This window comes from Punica granatum, chromosome 2, assembly GCF_007655135.1.
Source record: "Punica granatum isolate Tunisia-2019 chromosome 2, ASM765513v2, whole genome shotgun sequence".
NCBI lineage: Eukaryota > Viridiplantae > Streptophyta > Magnoliopsida > Myrtales > Lythraceae > Punica > Punica granatum.
In genome coordinates, this window is record NC_045128.1 from 235,963 (window position 1) to 253,451 (window position 17,489).

A 17,489-nucleotide genomic window follows, 5' to 3' on the forward strand; every position below is an offset into this window, starting at 1 on the left:
TTTGTGCTTTTTCAGGCTGATGCCTTGTTCTGTAGTTGGTGCCTTGTAAGACCTTGCATTGTATGTTGTTTCTCTTTGAATGAGTAATTAATGAGAAGAGCAATGCTGATTGATAAAAAAATCCTAGCTAGTTTATTATTAATGAAAGAATAATAATCATAGAGACTATACAATTTTAATATTAAATATTCGCAATTTGTTTCTCACTCATATTTCATATATTAAGTTTTGTAAATTTGAATAATTTCAGATAAAATGACTAATCATTTTGACTAGAGATTTACTTAATTTAATTTTTATAAGGCTAATAATGATTATTAAAATAAATTAAGTAAAGTTTAATAATTCTTTATGTCATAAAAATTATGTATATTTATTTACTAATAAAATAGCAATTACTTATAAAATAAAAATAAGTGATTAATGTTCTTCTTTAATGTTTTTTTCGAATACATTATCTTTAATTATAATAATAATTAATATTATTCAATTTCTATATAACATATATAATTTATTAAACATTTTACCCCTATTTAATTGGATGTGATACAACTTTATATATATATATAGATTATAAATAGCACGGTCCATTTTGGCAGTGGAAAGTGAGACGAAAGACTTTTTGGAGTTTTATAATAATAAAAATAACGGTAAAGAAGATCTATATATATATATATACACACATAATTATATATATACGTTAGATGGGTTCTATTTGGGCGTTCCATCAAATTAACAATGCTACTGAAAAATGATATTAACACATGCACTCGTATGTATCATAGAATAATACGAATGTGCCATCTTATAACTTACATAAATATGTGTGCGAAATATGCCGCCCCGACAGACCACGAGTACTAAAAACTATGTACACAGAAAGAAGAAATTTGGTGTAGAGGAACGATTCCTCCATACATACATACATACATAGAGATGAAAGAGTATAATATAGTGGCACAATTCGTCGACTCGAAACCATAAACTTCTAAATTCGATCATCATCAGTAGAATTTTCGTACCTTTCTATTTAAATTTAGCTATTCTTATATTAGACCATATACCTTTTATATAATCGTAAAACTCTCTATATATATATATATATGTCACATGAACCTTGTTTGTCCTTCACTTATACAAAAGAATGTGGTCGTAGTGTCTCTTTGTCCTCAGCTTGATCTTCTGCTCAGATTCCTAGATGTTTGTTTTTAATGGAAGAAGAAAACTGTTTGTACATTGCCTATTGGTGCTTGATAAACTCTGTAATTTGTTTCAACTACATTTGTGCATATGCCAATGGCAATGGAGTGAGTGATGTAGGCACGTGCATATGCATATATACAAAATTAATGATGGCTTGCATAACTTTTTATATTCAATTTATCAAAAGACAGCTACATAATATAAATTTCATGATTATTATCATTTGAAACATTAATTTATTTGAACATTTGAGCATACAGATATATAGACACGAACTATACATAATTTTGACAATTTCGAAAAGCTCATTTTTGCTAATGTGGTGGCATGAAAAATCTCTATCATGTGGTTACATGATATGACTGTAATGTTAGACATGTACAAACGTGTTTATACATATAATATAATGTTACTCGTTATACACTATATAGTATTGAATATTACTCAATGACCAAGAAGAGATCTTGGTATCATGGTATACGGGAGTAAATATGACTGTGAATTATGAAGATTATGGTCCGACAACGGACCATTAGCAAGATATGTTGATTATCGGGACTGGCTAATAGTTACTCAATGATGTGTTGGTGTGAGTATAAATAGCGTACTTATACTAGAGAAAGGAAAAATAATCACAAAAATCAGCGCCCTGCGAACTGAAAACAGAAGAAATTCAATTAATCAGCTATCTTTATACAATCGATTAAAGTTATCCAATGAATTATTCATGAATGAGTTAATGCAACCAATGTGGATTACAAACCTTAGGAAAAAAAAACAAAAAAGGGTGTAATGCAGGGACGCACGCCTTCACCTAATAATCAAGAGATTTCAGATTTAATACCTAATGAGACTACCGTAATCATTTAATAGTTATAAGGATTTTTATTTTATTGGATTAGGTCCCCGAAAAAAATAAAAAAAAAAAAAAAAAAAGATGTCGGGCCTTGAATCAAGGCATCTGGCCCAGCGTCAAAGGGAAGAAAGTACCGTGAAACAATTTAAATGAATGTAAGTGACAGATTAGCTTGAAAAGAGAAAAAGTGGTCATGTGTAACTTACCTTGTAGTCAAATAAATCAAAGTTGATCGATCTGCTCTTATCATTGTTCCTGACAATTCCATGAACCTATAACATGACAGAGCAAAGCTCACAGAAAATTCACCGTCTAGAACTATTTTATATTTAAAACGGTGGCCTAAGCTAAAAAACGACTGACTATTTCGAAAAGATTATATGTCCATCAAGAACATTAGCACTTACTTTGCCAGAAGCTTCGATACAATATTGGAGGATTTCACCTTAAGATCATACAGTTTCTTCTGCCCACACCAACAGACTTCCCTTGTCAGCCTGTGCTCCAAGGTACATATGTAACCGCATTGCCACACAAAGAAAGTAGAGCAAGAGCCGAACTTGTAGGAGTGAAAACCAGATATATATATATATATATATATATATATATATATCCTCAAGGAGCTCGGTGGAACAGAGCTATGCAATAAGTTGCTTATGATAGTGAGATCCTGTGAGGGATCATGGCAAGATTAGATATACTATTTGCTCTGCATCTCCAGATAAATAATCTCTTTCTTGGAATGGACCAAATTAAGCTGATCGAAGTTTAGCGACTACGTGGAAATAGAGTACAATGAAATAATCCATCGCTGAAACAATGTCTATATACGTATGCAGCAGATCAATCTTACACCAAGAGCTTGGGCATGCCTACTGCGGTGGACCAGCTGCTGTGTACTTTGCTGATACAGATCCATCCAAGCAGATCTAGGCACACATTCCACAACCAAATTCTAGTATTCTCAAGTCCATTTTGAAAAGCTGCATCAAATTAAAGACAGTTTCCAACACTAGCTTCTTGATTCACGTGTGGTTGACGTCGACATTAAATCTATGCAAAAGATAAGACCAAGTATATACACAAGATATGTGCATAAGAAGATCACATTTATTTGAGATAATTCCTATAATGACAGTCATTATGAGCTTTATGCTCTTCAACATTCTAACTGTCCAGATTTCACCAATATCTATTTTGGATGCATTAATTTCACAAAAGACAAAACTTTTCTACTGAATCAAAAGCAAAGTCCTCTGTACCACCGAAAAATGAGATAAATCCACCGAAAAGCAAAGTCCTTTGCAGTGCAATGATGTACCTCGGAGGGAGCAAGTGGAGGAGGAAGAACTATATTACTGATATTCAAGGGACATCTTTCTGACATCTCTCTCTCTCTCTCTCTCTCTCTCTCTCTCTCTCTCTCTCTCTCTCTTACACCGTTGCTTAGACCTTCTATATATAGAAGGAGCCCAAACATGTAATGAATCTCCTCATGTTACTTAAATGAGATGCCAACTTCTACAAGGCCTGCAGAATCAGAACAAGAAGAATCATTCTCTCACTTGTACTGCACAAAATCTGTATGTTTCATTGAACAAACGAAACTTGTAGTCCAAATTGCATTGGCCAGAGACAAATGGCTTTAGTGGCAAAAATAAGAATGGGGGAACCAACTCCTCCTGTCCAAAACTGAAATTGTCTGAAGAGAATAATGGTTGGAAGCACCTCATTGAAGAGGCAAGTCTAATAACCAAAATAGCCTCAACAGTAGTCGATATAGAGCCAAAAGGATAGTCGAGTGCATGAGCAACTGCTTTCAGCAATGACCAAAAATGGATCGTCAAAAGAGGTCCGTTGAACTGTTGCATTGTAAACCAAAATCCTAGGTTGCAAACCGACTGCACCAATTAATTATAATTAGAGACTGCTCATTAATTTTTCAGGACGTACGATCTCTTTCTTTTTCTTCTAAAAATGCCAGTCATTCATTTATGAATTGTTCGAATGTCTGCAAAGTGGGGGCAACTACCTTCATTCTGGTAGTCGTAATGACTTTACTCAATGAGTCCAAGACCACAAGTGCAACGTTCCTTGCAACATCGAAAGAAACCGATTTTTTTATTCACCTAATTACATGTGGATGATAATGCATTTCATTCATCCAGTAACAGGCCAAATTCCAATGTTCCGTCAAGATTGGTTACCTGAAACGACTGCAACGATGGCGAGACAATAGATTGTGAAACCCAAACAGTTGAGGGCCTGAGTTGCACTGAGTATATGGAAGAAAGAAAAGGTGAGATTAGTGTTGCTTCAGTGGAGCTCAAAGAATGCATAAAAAGATTGGTGCTTTTTTTTATAAAGGAAAAAAAAAATTTTAAGGCCACCTCTTTCGATCTCGCTCTCTCCCCCCCCCCCTCTCTGTCTCCCCTCTTTCATCTGGCAGGTTAAGTAATCAAAGTGAAATTAATGAGGAACTCACATTTCTTCATCATCATCAAAATATCGGCAACAATGGAGAAGATTAGGCGCAAAGAGCCATCACTAGTCAAGGTTTCGGTTGAGCTTGGATCCGTGCCAGTGTCCGACTCCTCTTGCAGCCTCAGGAGATTGGAGTAAGCGAGAAGCTTATTTGCTTTAACATTCGAAGATAAGATCGAGGTGTTCAATGTGTTAGGAAAAATCCACAGGGCTTACTTGAGACTCGGGCCCATCCGCAACCCAAAAGCTTAAGCCAATGGGTTGCTAGACCATTATCTCTTATAAACCTATGGATTTCCTCTCAATTTTTCCATGTGGGATTACTTCCATCACCCGCCCTCATCATTCTCCATATAGGAGAGAAACCGGCCCAACAATTCCCCCCCATTCTCGACTATATGGAGGACTTCGAGCCGGCCTTTTTACTTCCGGACTCGGATACCAATTGTTAGGTCACGGCCCAACAATTCCCCCCCATTCTGGACTATATGGAGGACTTCGAGCCGGGCTTTTTTACTTCCGAACTCGGATACCAATTGTTAGGCCATTCACTAGCCACGAGTTCCACACTCGGGCCTTGGCGCGGTGTGGGTTTCCACGCATAGCGTGTGCACTTCTCCAGGATCGTTACCTTGGGCTTTGATACCACTGTTAGGAAAAATCCACAGGGCTTACTTGAGACTCGGGCCCATCCGCAACCCAAAAGCTTAAGCCAATGGGTTGCTAGACCATTATCTCTTATAAACCTATGGATTTCCTCTCAATTTTTCCATGTGGGATTACTTCCATCACCCGCCCTCATCATTCTCCATATAGGAGAGAAACCGGCCCAACACAATGTCCTCAAGTTTGCCGAGGAAATCGACATTTTTCCAGAATTCACTTTGAGAGAAGGAAAGAGGAAAGGAACCTGGCAATAGCAGCAGAGAGAACTTGGGATGTTTAGCTAAGCAAGCAGATTTTCGCGCCAAAAAAGGCCAGCTCAGTCCTGGGTCCTGTTTGGCCGGCCCGGCCGGACTTCCTTCTGTAAATAATTTTTATTTTGAGAAAACTATCAAAATGATCATTGAAATATTTTAAAATTAACAAATTACTACTTGAAAGATTTTTTTGAAACAAAATGGTCATTGAAAGACCAATATCCATAACATTTTGGTACTACCGTCAAAATTTCATAAGTGTCGTTACGGGAAAATGACATGGACGCTTATATGGTATAAAGTAGACAAACGATCCCGATTAACGGTGTATATCATCATATACAACGTCGTTTTTGTCCCCTGTTTCAAAAAAAAAAGATCTGGCCCACATCACCATCTCCCACCCCCCGTTTGCAATCAAAATTAGGGCAAGCTACCTCTTACAAAATATAGCACAGTTGAACCCGACGCGGCCAGTTGAACCCAGAATAGTTCAACTCGACGCGGCCCCCCATTAGAAGAGTCGTCGTCGTCGTTGTCGGCCAGTTGAACCCAGACCAGTTGGACACATGGACTCGTCGAGCTTGAGTTCGACGACCGCATGGGCGCCGCAACAGCTGTTGATACAGAGTTAGCAGATGAGGGAGGAAGAACTACAAATTGTTGTCGTTGGAGACTACAGCAATTTGGGCACTAATTGTTTGGGATTGCAGCTCTTATGAGCGGATGAAGCATCTAGGGGAAAGGTACGAAGGCGAAGATGTTCATGGGTACGATTCAATGATCATCACTACTATTTCATGCACCTATCACTACTATTTCATTACCTATTCCTTAGTATCAATTTCTTACAGCTTCAGATCATCACTAGTTTTGGATTTTGGTGCATTTGATAACTATTCTTAGAATAATTTGATGTGAGAGATTGTGTATATTCACATGCCGCTTTTTCTTCAAGTTCCATGCCTCTGGCAACTTGAGCAAGAAGAGCGATGTTTACAATTTCGAGATCATCCTGTTCGAGCTGATCACTAGTGACCCTGCTATAATAAGAACCTCAGACGGAAACATCCACATCATTCACCGATTAACTCCTCTTATTGAAAGGGGTGACATACAGAGCATAGTCGACCCGAGGTTCAGAGGCTAATTCAAAACCAACTCTGCAGTCGAAATAGCCATGTCATGCATCATGGCATCCTTGAGTCAGAGGCCCAATATGATCCATGCATTATCAAATCTGAAGGAGTGCTTGGGCCTGGAAACCGCTTCCGGGAGAAACCAAGGGTCGGGATACAACAGTTACACTAGGAGAAGCACTTCTTTTAAAATGACCTATGTTGAGCTCGATGTTGCTCCAAACCCACGCTAGTTCCCATACTGTTAGTCGAAATGGATGTTGCATCAGTACTGTTGGCTTCAATTCCTTCATTGTTCATTTTGCTTCTTTATATGGTGACCAAACATTTGTAGGGAAATTGTATGCGTATGTAAAATGTGGAATTATCCATTTTCCGTATGCTAAACCAATAAGAGGGGTCAGACCGCAACAATTGCAAATAGTGATGAAATAAAAGAGAGTTTTCTACACCCATCAAGAATGATCTATCAATTCGAGCTGAATCAATATATTATCCCGCAATATCATCTGCAACATATGAACTGACCAAGAAACTGTGAAGTCAGATTGTTGTCTCATAAAATTTATAGAGCAGTATCAGTATCGTTTTCTCTAGCCAAGCTGCCAATTTGCTATCAGAACTACCAGCAGCTCTCCTACATAACTAGCCGTACAGATATAGGAGAAAACCCAACTATGACCTAAAAAGAATCTTTCAAACTTACAATGAAGAAACCTTTCATTGTGTTAGCGAGTATAGACAGACCGATCGCATGTATGTTAACTACTTGTCCGCGCGATCTGCATGATGCCTCTCGAGCAGGGAAAAGAGCTCCACTTGGACAAGTAGACTCTCCATCTCCGTGTACAAGCAAAACTCTTCAAAACAGGCGATGGGCAATTATAGACAAATTTGAAAACTCCTATCTGCTCAGAAGTTCAAGCTGAACTTCCATTCTTCTGTTCGGCTGAGACTCCTTGTCTACGCCCGCCGTGGTTGGGCTCAAGAGATCAACAGAGTTGTCTTCCTCAGAGTTACCTAATACCCAACTGCCCCTCTCATAACTCTGTCTTCTCCTTTTTTGTTCGTTGTATTCTAAGTACATGACCATCAATGCACCCATCAAGAACTAGACAATTAGTGCCCAATCGAGCCCATGAACATCTTCGCCTCCGTACCTTTTCCCTAGATGCTTCATCCCATTTATAAGCTCTGCGATCCCAAACAATTAGTGCCCAAATTGCTGTAGTCTCTGACGACAACAATTTGTAGTTCTCCCTCCCCCATCTGCTGACTCTGTATCAACAGCTGCTGCGGCGTCCATGCGGTCGTCGACCTCAGGCTCGACGAGTCCGTGTGTCCAACTGGTTTGGATTCAACTGGCCGACAACGACGACGATGAAAAGTCGAACTCAAGCTCGACGACGACTTTTCTAATGGGGGGTCACATCGGGTTGAACTGGTCTTGGTTCAACTGTGCTCTGTTTTGTAAGAGGTAACTTGCTCTAATTTTGACTGCAGATGGGGGAGAGAGATAGTGACGACGACTGTGGGCCAGATCTTTTTTTTTTTGAAACAAATGACAAAAACGACGTCGTATATGATGATGTCCACCGTTAATTGGGACCGTTTGTCTACTAGATTTCACATAACCGTCCATGTCATTTTTCCGTAACGGCACTCACGGAATTTTGATGATAGTATCAAAATGTTATGAATATTGATCTTTCAATGACCATTTTGTTTCAAAAAATCTTTCAAGTAGAAATTTATTAATTTTAAAATTTTTCAATGACCATTTCGATAATTTCCTCTTTTATTTTTATATTTTTGAAGACCACAACATACAACTCAGGGGCGTTTGATATTTTGATTCCATGTAAAGTAGGAAATTAACAGGGAAAATCCAAACTTCGTATCATAGTTATGATACAGCGTACTTTACAATCATGACCAGCAAAAACTTTATATTTGAAACAAGGAACGTTCTCATATTACGACGACATTATATATACATATATCTTATACTGTAGATAAGAAAAGAAGCCAATTTCAATTCCGACTCATCTATGCGAGCAAAAACATACATAAGGAAATAAGGCACCGATCGTTGCAAGCATCATCCAAATCCTCCGACATGAATGCGAAGAATGACAACCCAAGGAGAGTTAAATTACAACCAGTAACAGCAAGAGTTGACAATCACTCGCTCACTCCGTAAACCACTCACTCACAAGAACCTTACAATTATCCCTAATGAATGTGCCTAGCCTAGCCTAACCTAGCCTAGCTTAACCGAGCCTAACCCGAGAATTCCACCTTTACAAGCGCATTTGAGACCTCAGCAGCACCAGCAGCAGCAGCAGCTGATCCATACTGCATCCAATCCTTGGCGCAGAAAAGGGCATCCACGGTGTCGGGTCTCAGGGAGCTCCTGTACTGATCCATCTCCCTGGTCGTCGTGTCAAACACAGCCTCAGGGGCCAGGGTGGAGACAGGTATCGAAAGGATGTCGCGAGCCATCTTTGAGAGGGTTGGGTACTTGAGTTTGTTCAACTTCCACCAACCCAGCACGTCAAACTCCTGCACCCTGGGCAGCAGAGTCTCATCCAGATACTGGTCCAGCTCCGACTTCATCTGCTGCCCGCTGGTCTCCATGATGTAGACGTCAAAGTCTGTGAGCCCATGGTCTGACAGAAGGGTCCCTCCCCCTCCTTGAGAGGATGGATCATCGGTCCTCACGCCGCTCCCTTCCTCCGCATAAGTGGGGGTGAGAGGCAGGGGAAGCGACACATATTCTAGAAACAGCTCATGGATACCATTGTCAACAATCTTGACGTAAGTTGGCGCATCTTCACCATACATCTTCGAGAAGCTGAATTCCACAAGCTTCATCTTGAACCGAGGGTCCATGACCACGGCTATCGCCAACACCAGGCTGCAGTCCTTCCAGTACTTGTCAATCTTCTCGAGCATCAGCTTCGTAAGGGCTGCGATGAAGGGGTCCTCACTTGTGACAGCACGTGATAGATCTGACTGGATCTTCCACACTTCATGGAACATCGTGATTGCGGAAGCATTGGCCGGGGAGGTAAGAGCACTGCCCGCATCGTACAGAGGCTTCAGGTAGGTGCAGAGTGTCTCCACTTGCTTCCACTCCTCAAGTGAGGCCCCCCCCCTGTAATCAGGGTCAGACGTGTCCAAGCAGGTGAACACTTCCTTAAGCTCAGACGCGGCTGCCAGCATCTCAAACGTTGTGTTCCATTGAGTCTGGTTATCTAAAGAGAGGTTCTTGTCACTCGGGACCTGCAGCTGGTTCCTGAGGTCAACAAACTTCTCCTCATGCGATTCCGAGGTCTTCACGTACTTTACACTGTCCCGGATTTTCCTGATCACCTCTTGCCCTGCCCCCAACACATCCTTCGCAGCTTCAGTTAGGACACGGGCTATGCAGCTCCCAATCAACAGCTGGCCATTGAGGATCAATGGATTCTTAATGGCAAGGAATGGCCGGAGATTCTCACGAGCACCTTCAGACAATGGCTGATTGAAAGTGAGAGAGAATAGCTTGCTCTCGAGATTCCACTCGGAGAGGCACGTAGCAACCGCATGGCTCAGGGCAGTGTCTGAGTCAGGGAACGGCTCCATCACAACATTTAGAAGCCTGCAATGGATCTTCCAGTCGATGTCCATGAAGTAACCAGTCATAAAAAGATATGCCATGCTCTGGCTTGACGCCCAAGAGTCCACAGTGATGCACACTCGTCCTGGCATTCCCTCGATGAACTTCATCACGCCTTGCTTCTCACTCAGGTAAGTAGCAATGCAGTCCCCCTGGACGCCACTGAAGTTCACAAGGTCGAAACGGGGCTGAAGGTTCTGCACAAAGGATACAAACCCACGATGCTCCACCATGTGAAGTGGGTAGTCATGCAAGATGATCATCCTTGCAATCTCATGGCGAGCACGGTCCTGGTCAAAAGGGACATATTGGGAGGCGGATGTACGGTAGCGCCGCTTCGGAGGGTCAGAACCCACCTTAGCAGGGGCAGAGTATGGGGTCATCTGATTCTCCTGGTTACTGCCGCGCAGGAGAGAAGGGCAGGTGCCTTTGGCAATGTGGCGTTTGAGGTGACTGGTGCCTGCAACCTTGGAGCCAGTGCTGTACGCAAAGCTCTGCCTGCACTGCTTGCAGTAAGCCCTTCTGGTTCCAGCGCTCACAGTCTCAACGGTGAAGTGCTCCCAGACAATGGACTTCTTTTTCCTCCTCTTGCTGGGCTGAGATTCAGGAGTTGCCATCAGCTCATAGTTCTCTTCCGTTGTTAGGCTCGCCATCTTTTGTCCGGGAGAGAGATCCTGATCACAACAGAGGCAAACACACGAGATATCACTATCGTGGTCCCTCAACTATAGAGATTGGACTACCAAGTTTGACAGAGCAAATGGAGATTGAGACTGAAACATAAGCGTTCAATCAACTACAACAGACAGTTCAACCAAAAAAGAAAGATAACCGGAGAAGGAAAAAAAAGGTGGTGCAACAAAGAGACAGACAGACAGACAAGAGAAACCACCAGAGGAAAGCCCAACTCCAATAGCCCAGCTCCATGCGCAGACTAGTAAGGATCAGAACACTAAGTAATCTAATCAAAATTGGAGATAAATCCTACTAGTGATGCGAAGTGAGGGGAAAGGAAAGAAGGCCCAAATATTACTATTATGAATACATACAATACATTCATTGTGGACGTGGACTGGACGACCGGAGGCTGTGATTGGACATGCAGCAGTGCCAGTACAGTATGGGACTGTGGAGAGAAATGAGGAGAGGACAGGCCCGACTCAACTCATATCATATTTCATCCTTAATATTATTATTCTTCTTACTTAATATTAGAAGTACTGATGAAGTGATCATTTAAATGTCTTATCAAATTGCAATGCCCAACCAACCGGATCATTGTACAAGTGAAAGAAAGAAAGCAAGCCAGCTCTAGTGTCCAGTCCAGGCTCACAGCAGTATATAGCATAATAATAAGTAAAAGAAAGAAAAAGGATAATAATGGTTGGGGTCAAATACTGATGGGCCGAGTAGGCCCAAAGGAATAAGAGTAGGGACGAAGAAGCCCAATGTCCGTGGTCAGATGGATTTCTTTCTTTCTATTTTATTTTATTTTATTTTATTTCCCCCCCCCCCCCCCCCCCCCCCCCCCCCCCCCATCACAAGAGCTCAGCCTGCCTATCTGCTTTTTTCAGATCCAGACCAGATGATCTTTGCTACTGCTACTACTATCATACTATACTATCTGCAGGCAGGCAGGCAGGCTGCGATCAAACGGACGAACCAACAGCCGAAAATAAATAGTACGTAATAACACATACGATTATTAAGATCTACCCAAGCCCGCCTGAGCCAGCCAAGCAGCAGCTCTAGCTCTTTCCTATCCCTTATTTATTTATTTTTTTAATTAATTTTACTTAATATAATATATATATATATATATGTATGTATACAGGATCCACTGCATTCCATCCCAGGCCTGCATTAGCGTAACTCGGTTTTCCCTTGGGACAAAAGAAAAAAAAAATCTTTTTTTACTTGTTTCATTCATCGTGGGCTAAGCTTTCTATTTGAAATGGAAGTATCAGATCACACATCCGGTCTGCAAGGCGGCAATCCATACATATATATATGTATGAAACAGATCTGAGCTCGTCTCATCTGCACCTCAAAGCTCAACTCAAGCAGGGATTATGATACGATACACACGGGAATGGACCAGAAAGAATAGGATCGGATCGGGATCTGGGCTGAATGACTACTACTTCTGAATATAAGATGATTACATCTTCAAAAAGGCTCGACAACAGATCGATAGCCTTCATACGTTCTTCATAACATACACGAACCCAAAACCCAATAGATCCAAACAAACAAGAACTCAGACCGACCAATCCATCAATCCATTACCTCCGATATATAAGATTATTAAGCGGGGAATACAAAACGATAAAAGATCCAAGAGTTCCTCTTCTGTTCAATTAACTTCACAGAGAGACGACGACTCATATTTTTTTTAATCAAATCATCAAAATTAAGAAATCCATCCCGACTCCGAGAGAGATAGAGATATAAAGAGAGAGATCTGCACTGCATCCTCGGAAAAAAAAAAAAAAAAAAAAGGAGGACTGGATACCCAGAAAAGTTGAGCTGACTCTCGACGAGACGACGCACCAACCACATAAAAAAATCCTAAAAAAAAGAGAAAAAAGAAAAGGATCGCAGGTGTTTTTCTTTTTCTGTTTTACCTCGAAGGATGATGGAGTCGGAAGGGAGGTCGTAGCCGGAGCAGCTGGAGGAGATCTAGGGTTTTCCGCCGAGGCCGGAGGGAGGAGGGAAGGGGGGCGGGGGAGAGGGGGAGAGAGAGAGAGAAGATTGGGCCCAAAAAAGGAAAAGGGCTAATTGGACCGATCTGTGTTTGTGTTGGGGTGGGATGTATTGTGGATGGAGTGGGATAAGGGTTCGGTCTTCTTTCTTTTTAAAATTAAAGGTTGGGTGGAGAGGAGAGTAGTGGGGAGGGGCAGCTCGGCTCGGCTCCACTTCTGGAATTGGAATTGGGCATCCAATCCGGTCCGGTCCAATTCTCAGAAACCATTTTTGTTCTTTCTTATTCTTATCATCAATCCAATCATCCCAATCTCGTCCCGTCTTATACAATAATAAATAAAATTCAAAAAAATAAAAAGGAAAATAAGAAAAAGGAAAGAAAGGGGGGAGATTGTTCGCTGCCATGTCATCCAACATAACAATATATTTCAAACGGCCCGCTGAAAGCCCATCTCATGTGGTGCAGCAGCCCACCCGATCGTCGTGGACCAATTTACTGCTGGGGCCCACTAATTTTACTTTATTTTTGTCCCCACTTGAACTGGACTGACTCTCAGTTCCACCGCCACAGTTACTGGTGGGATTTGTTTTTGTCACAAAATTTCATCTTTCCAATTAAATCAAACAAATCATATATATATATATATAAACTAGACACTTAACTGTACTTTTATTAATTTGTGGAGTTAGTCATAAATTTTATAAACTTAATATGACTGATTTATTTTAGACCCGAGTTAAACTATCATCAATGCAGGAAAAAAAAATATGTACATATATTTCTTACTTCTAATACGTGATAATAATTTATAATTACAATATAGTAAAAATAAAATAATTGATTAAAATGAGTAAAGATTTGTTAGAAAAATGTAAGAGAGAGAAAACGTGAGAGAGGAGGGAAATAATAGGGGATATAGGATGGTGAAAAATAAGTTACTGGACAGTTATTTTTAATATTTTATAATTGTATCGCTCAATCTAATACTTATAACAAATTCAAAAATAAATAGTAAGTATAATGTTGGGAAAGGAAAGTTAGACAAACTAACTTTCTTCGCACATATAATAATACAAGAGATATATCCGCGCTATGCACATATCACGTAAACCTTAATATGTGATTTTTATTTAGTTGTCTTCTTTAGTAGTAAAGGATTGAAATAATATTATCAATTAAAAATTTCGATTGATCGAATGAATTAAAAATATTAAAAGAATATTTTGATGTTAATGAAAGAGAAAAAGTGTGCGGGGAGAAAGAGAGAGAGAACGTGAGAGATAAGAAAGAGAGAAAGCGGAAGACAATTAAGGAAAGAGAGAAATGGGGTTGTTAACAAAAGTTTAAAATTGTTAATAGTAATTACATAAAAAAATATGAATTTCATATTTTTTCTTAAATATAGCATGACATTTAGAAAATAATACATAAATGCACAACATTTGCATTTTTTTCCTAAATATAGAATGACATTTGCAAAGAAGTATATAAATGCACAATTTTCCTAAATATATCATGACTTTTAGAAAATAGCATAGAAATGCATGATTTTCAGATTGAGTTGCGATTCTAGCACGACGTCAATTATTCTGTCAAATGTAAAGATAATAGCTAGCGGGAGTTAACGATGCAATGTGACACAACATGGTTGAACGAGTGGCACATGGCATCGTTAGCTTCATGTTAGTTGTTATCGTCCAACCATGTGTGATCTACTCATTCAATCATGTTCTGTCACGTGGCACTATTAGCTCCACATTAGCAGCTATCGTTATAATTTGACTGAATAATTTACATTATGTTAAATGCGCAATTAAACTTAAAGGTCGTGTTATATTTAGGAAAAAGTACAAAAATCATGCATTTATATGTTAATCTCCGAAGGTCGGCTACATTTAGGAAAAAATGAAAAGATCGTGTCTTTCTATGCTATTTTTCAAATGTCGTGCTATATTTAAAAAAAATGCCGTACTTTTTTAAGTAATTAAGCCTTATTAATATACCCATAACTTCTTCAATATCTAGTGATCATTAATTCTTTTGATTTTATTTCTTGTGAACAGTTTTGGATAACAAAAGTTACCCCAACCACCCTCTCTCTCCCTTTGGTAATATACATATATACATATATATATATATATGTATGTATTAGATAGATATGCTAGTGAAACTTTATCCACAATATACACACATATACAAGACATGTCCGTGCTATGCATAGGTTCTTTTAAATAATGGAGTGTCTTCGAATATGAATTGGCATTATAATAATAAACTAGGCAAATAGCCCACGCTTTGCTATGGAAAAAATATGGGTGCACTCTTGAATAGTTTGTGATATCGTGGGTTTGAACCAATCCTTGCATGCTGAGTCACTTTAAGACAAAAGTTAAATGATCGAATAGAGACATTATAGTGGAGAAATAGTATGACACCCTAACAGAATCAATTTCGTTGTTATTTCTCCTCTAATTTTTTTTCGATACGAACACTGATATCCAAAAGTCCAATTATGTCTCAGCTAATTTAATCCAGTCAAGTTGGTCCACTAAGAGGTAAAACTTTCGTAGTGTGAATTTTTTACATTCACAAGAACTCGAACCTAAAACATTACTTAAGCGGAATAAGTGTCGAACCGCTTAAACCAATCCACTATCTTAATTTTATATAAATAGGAGTGGCACGTAATATATTATAAAGAAAAAATGCATGAGTATCAAAGTGGTAGTATGCTCCATTTTTGCGTGATTTGACCTATTCTAGTTAATTGTATAGATAGATAGATAGACAGATAGGTATAGATAAATGAAATATGCTAATTTTACTATCTTTTAGAGGATATAAGAACAAATCAATAGAATGCGACGAATTAAAAACAATTAAAAGTTTGTAGTTCAAGTTAAAAAGAGTGTTGTTGGGCGGGCGGGCGGGCGGGCGGGATGATGTGGAAGGTAGCGTCCTCTTCATTAGAAGGACCTGAAAGCAAATGATATGGGACAAAAATTAAAAACAATTAACAGTCTATAGGTAAAGTTTAAAAGAGTGTAGAAAGTTGGGAAAAAAGATGCCAGGTGGCGTCCTCTCCTTAAGATAGACCTGTTTCATTATTGTTAATAAATGATAATGATGTTTAATGATATTAAGAAAAAAATTGATTAAATTTATAGAAGATAGAAGATAGTTTTGAAATTACCATCATATCTATGATCAAAGGGATCTTCATCATTGATATAATAGAATTATCCGAACATGGGTAAAAGGGAAAAGTAAAAATTAATATAATAGAAGATAGTTTAGCCCTTTTTTTTTTAGTGATTAGCCCTTTTTGATAAATACGATTTAGCCCTTTAAAGATGTGATTATTGTTCCGCATGTCTAAATCCTAAGCATTCACGTTCAATGTTTTGCAGTTCCGATTAATTCCAACATCATGCATGCCTTCAGCATTTACGTTGGAGAAGATATTAATACTGTTCGTTTGATTATTGCATAGTGGATATTACTTTTAGTATATTGATTGATGAGAAAATTGCCATTCCTCATTCAATGATTAACTTCCTCTTGATTAGATATATCTAATAAAAATTATAAATTTTTTTTTTGTAAATTTATAAAATACGAACATCTTCACTTTCTTAAAGTATATCATGTTCTCCTTCTCCTTAATATTTGTAAATTTTTTAATCTTATTCAACCACTTTCTTTAAGAACAAAGCTATAGACACTGCTCAAGAGTCAACCCATATTATATATTTAAAAGACACTTCATGAAATAAAAATAATTATGTCATAAATGATAATGTGAATAAGTATGTCTACAATTGAGTTAAGTTGAAATTCACATTGACAAATTAAGAGGAATGAGTTATATTATTTATCAACTTAAAATTTTCAATTGAGCATGTGCTCACAAAAGATTTATCCATCCTCATAAACCCTTACACAAAAAAAAAGAATAAACTCAATTGAATTGGTATGAAAAATTATACTAAATTTTATTAGATAGAAAATTCCTAAATTTAAGTATATTGTCAATGAAAAATTCAATAAACAATGATTATATAATGATGATGTCATTAATATATTTGAAAAGTTTCAAAAATTTGACTTAGTCCTTGTAAAATGAACACATTTATAATCCGTTTGATTTCCTAATTCGATTTTATGATTTTAACTCAAACTTTAACTCTACTCATTATACCAATAAAAATCAACAACACAATTATTACTTTTTCAATTTTTTTCAATTTTTTTAACCATTCAATTCAATTTTTAATAATAAATCATCTCAACTATTTATTACTTTTTTTATAATTCAACACCACAATCATTACAAACCAATTAAAATCAAAACTCAACTCAACTCTACTCTAAAACCAAACACACTATTAAAGATTGTATATAATTATAAATATAATATGTTGTCTTTATATAGGAATAGAGCGAATGACTATATATATATATATATATAAATGTTCAAGTTTTGTCGTTATCTAATTTGTAAATTTTTTGTAAT

The 17,489-nt window shown here is 38.3% G+C and overlaps 1 protein-coding gene across 1 annotated transcript; it reads right to left on the reverse strand.

Moving 5' to 3' along the window:
* Positions 1 to 8,618: 8,618 nt before the first annotated feature.
* LOC116196194 (zinc finger BED domain-containing protein DAYSLEEPER) lies at positions 8,619 to 13,160 on the reverse strand. The gene is made up of 2 exons (XM_031525797.1): positions 12,894 to 13,160; positions 8,619 to 10,940 (listed from the first exon to the last, which is right to left on the reverse strand). The coding sequence occupies exon 2, from the start codon at positions 10,917 to 10,919 to the stop codon at positions 8,886 to 8,888; it is 2,034 nt and encodes a 677-aa protein (XP_031381657.1). The 5' UTR covers positions 10,920 to 10,940; positions 12,894 to 13,160; the 3' UTR covers positions 8,619 to 8,885.
* Positions 13,161 to 17,489: the final 4,329 nt, after the last annotated feature.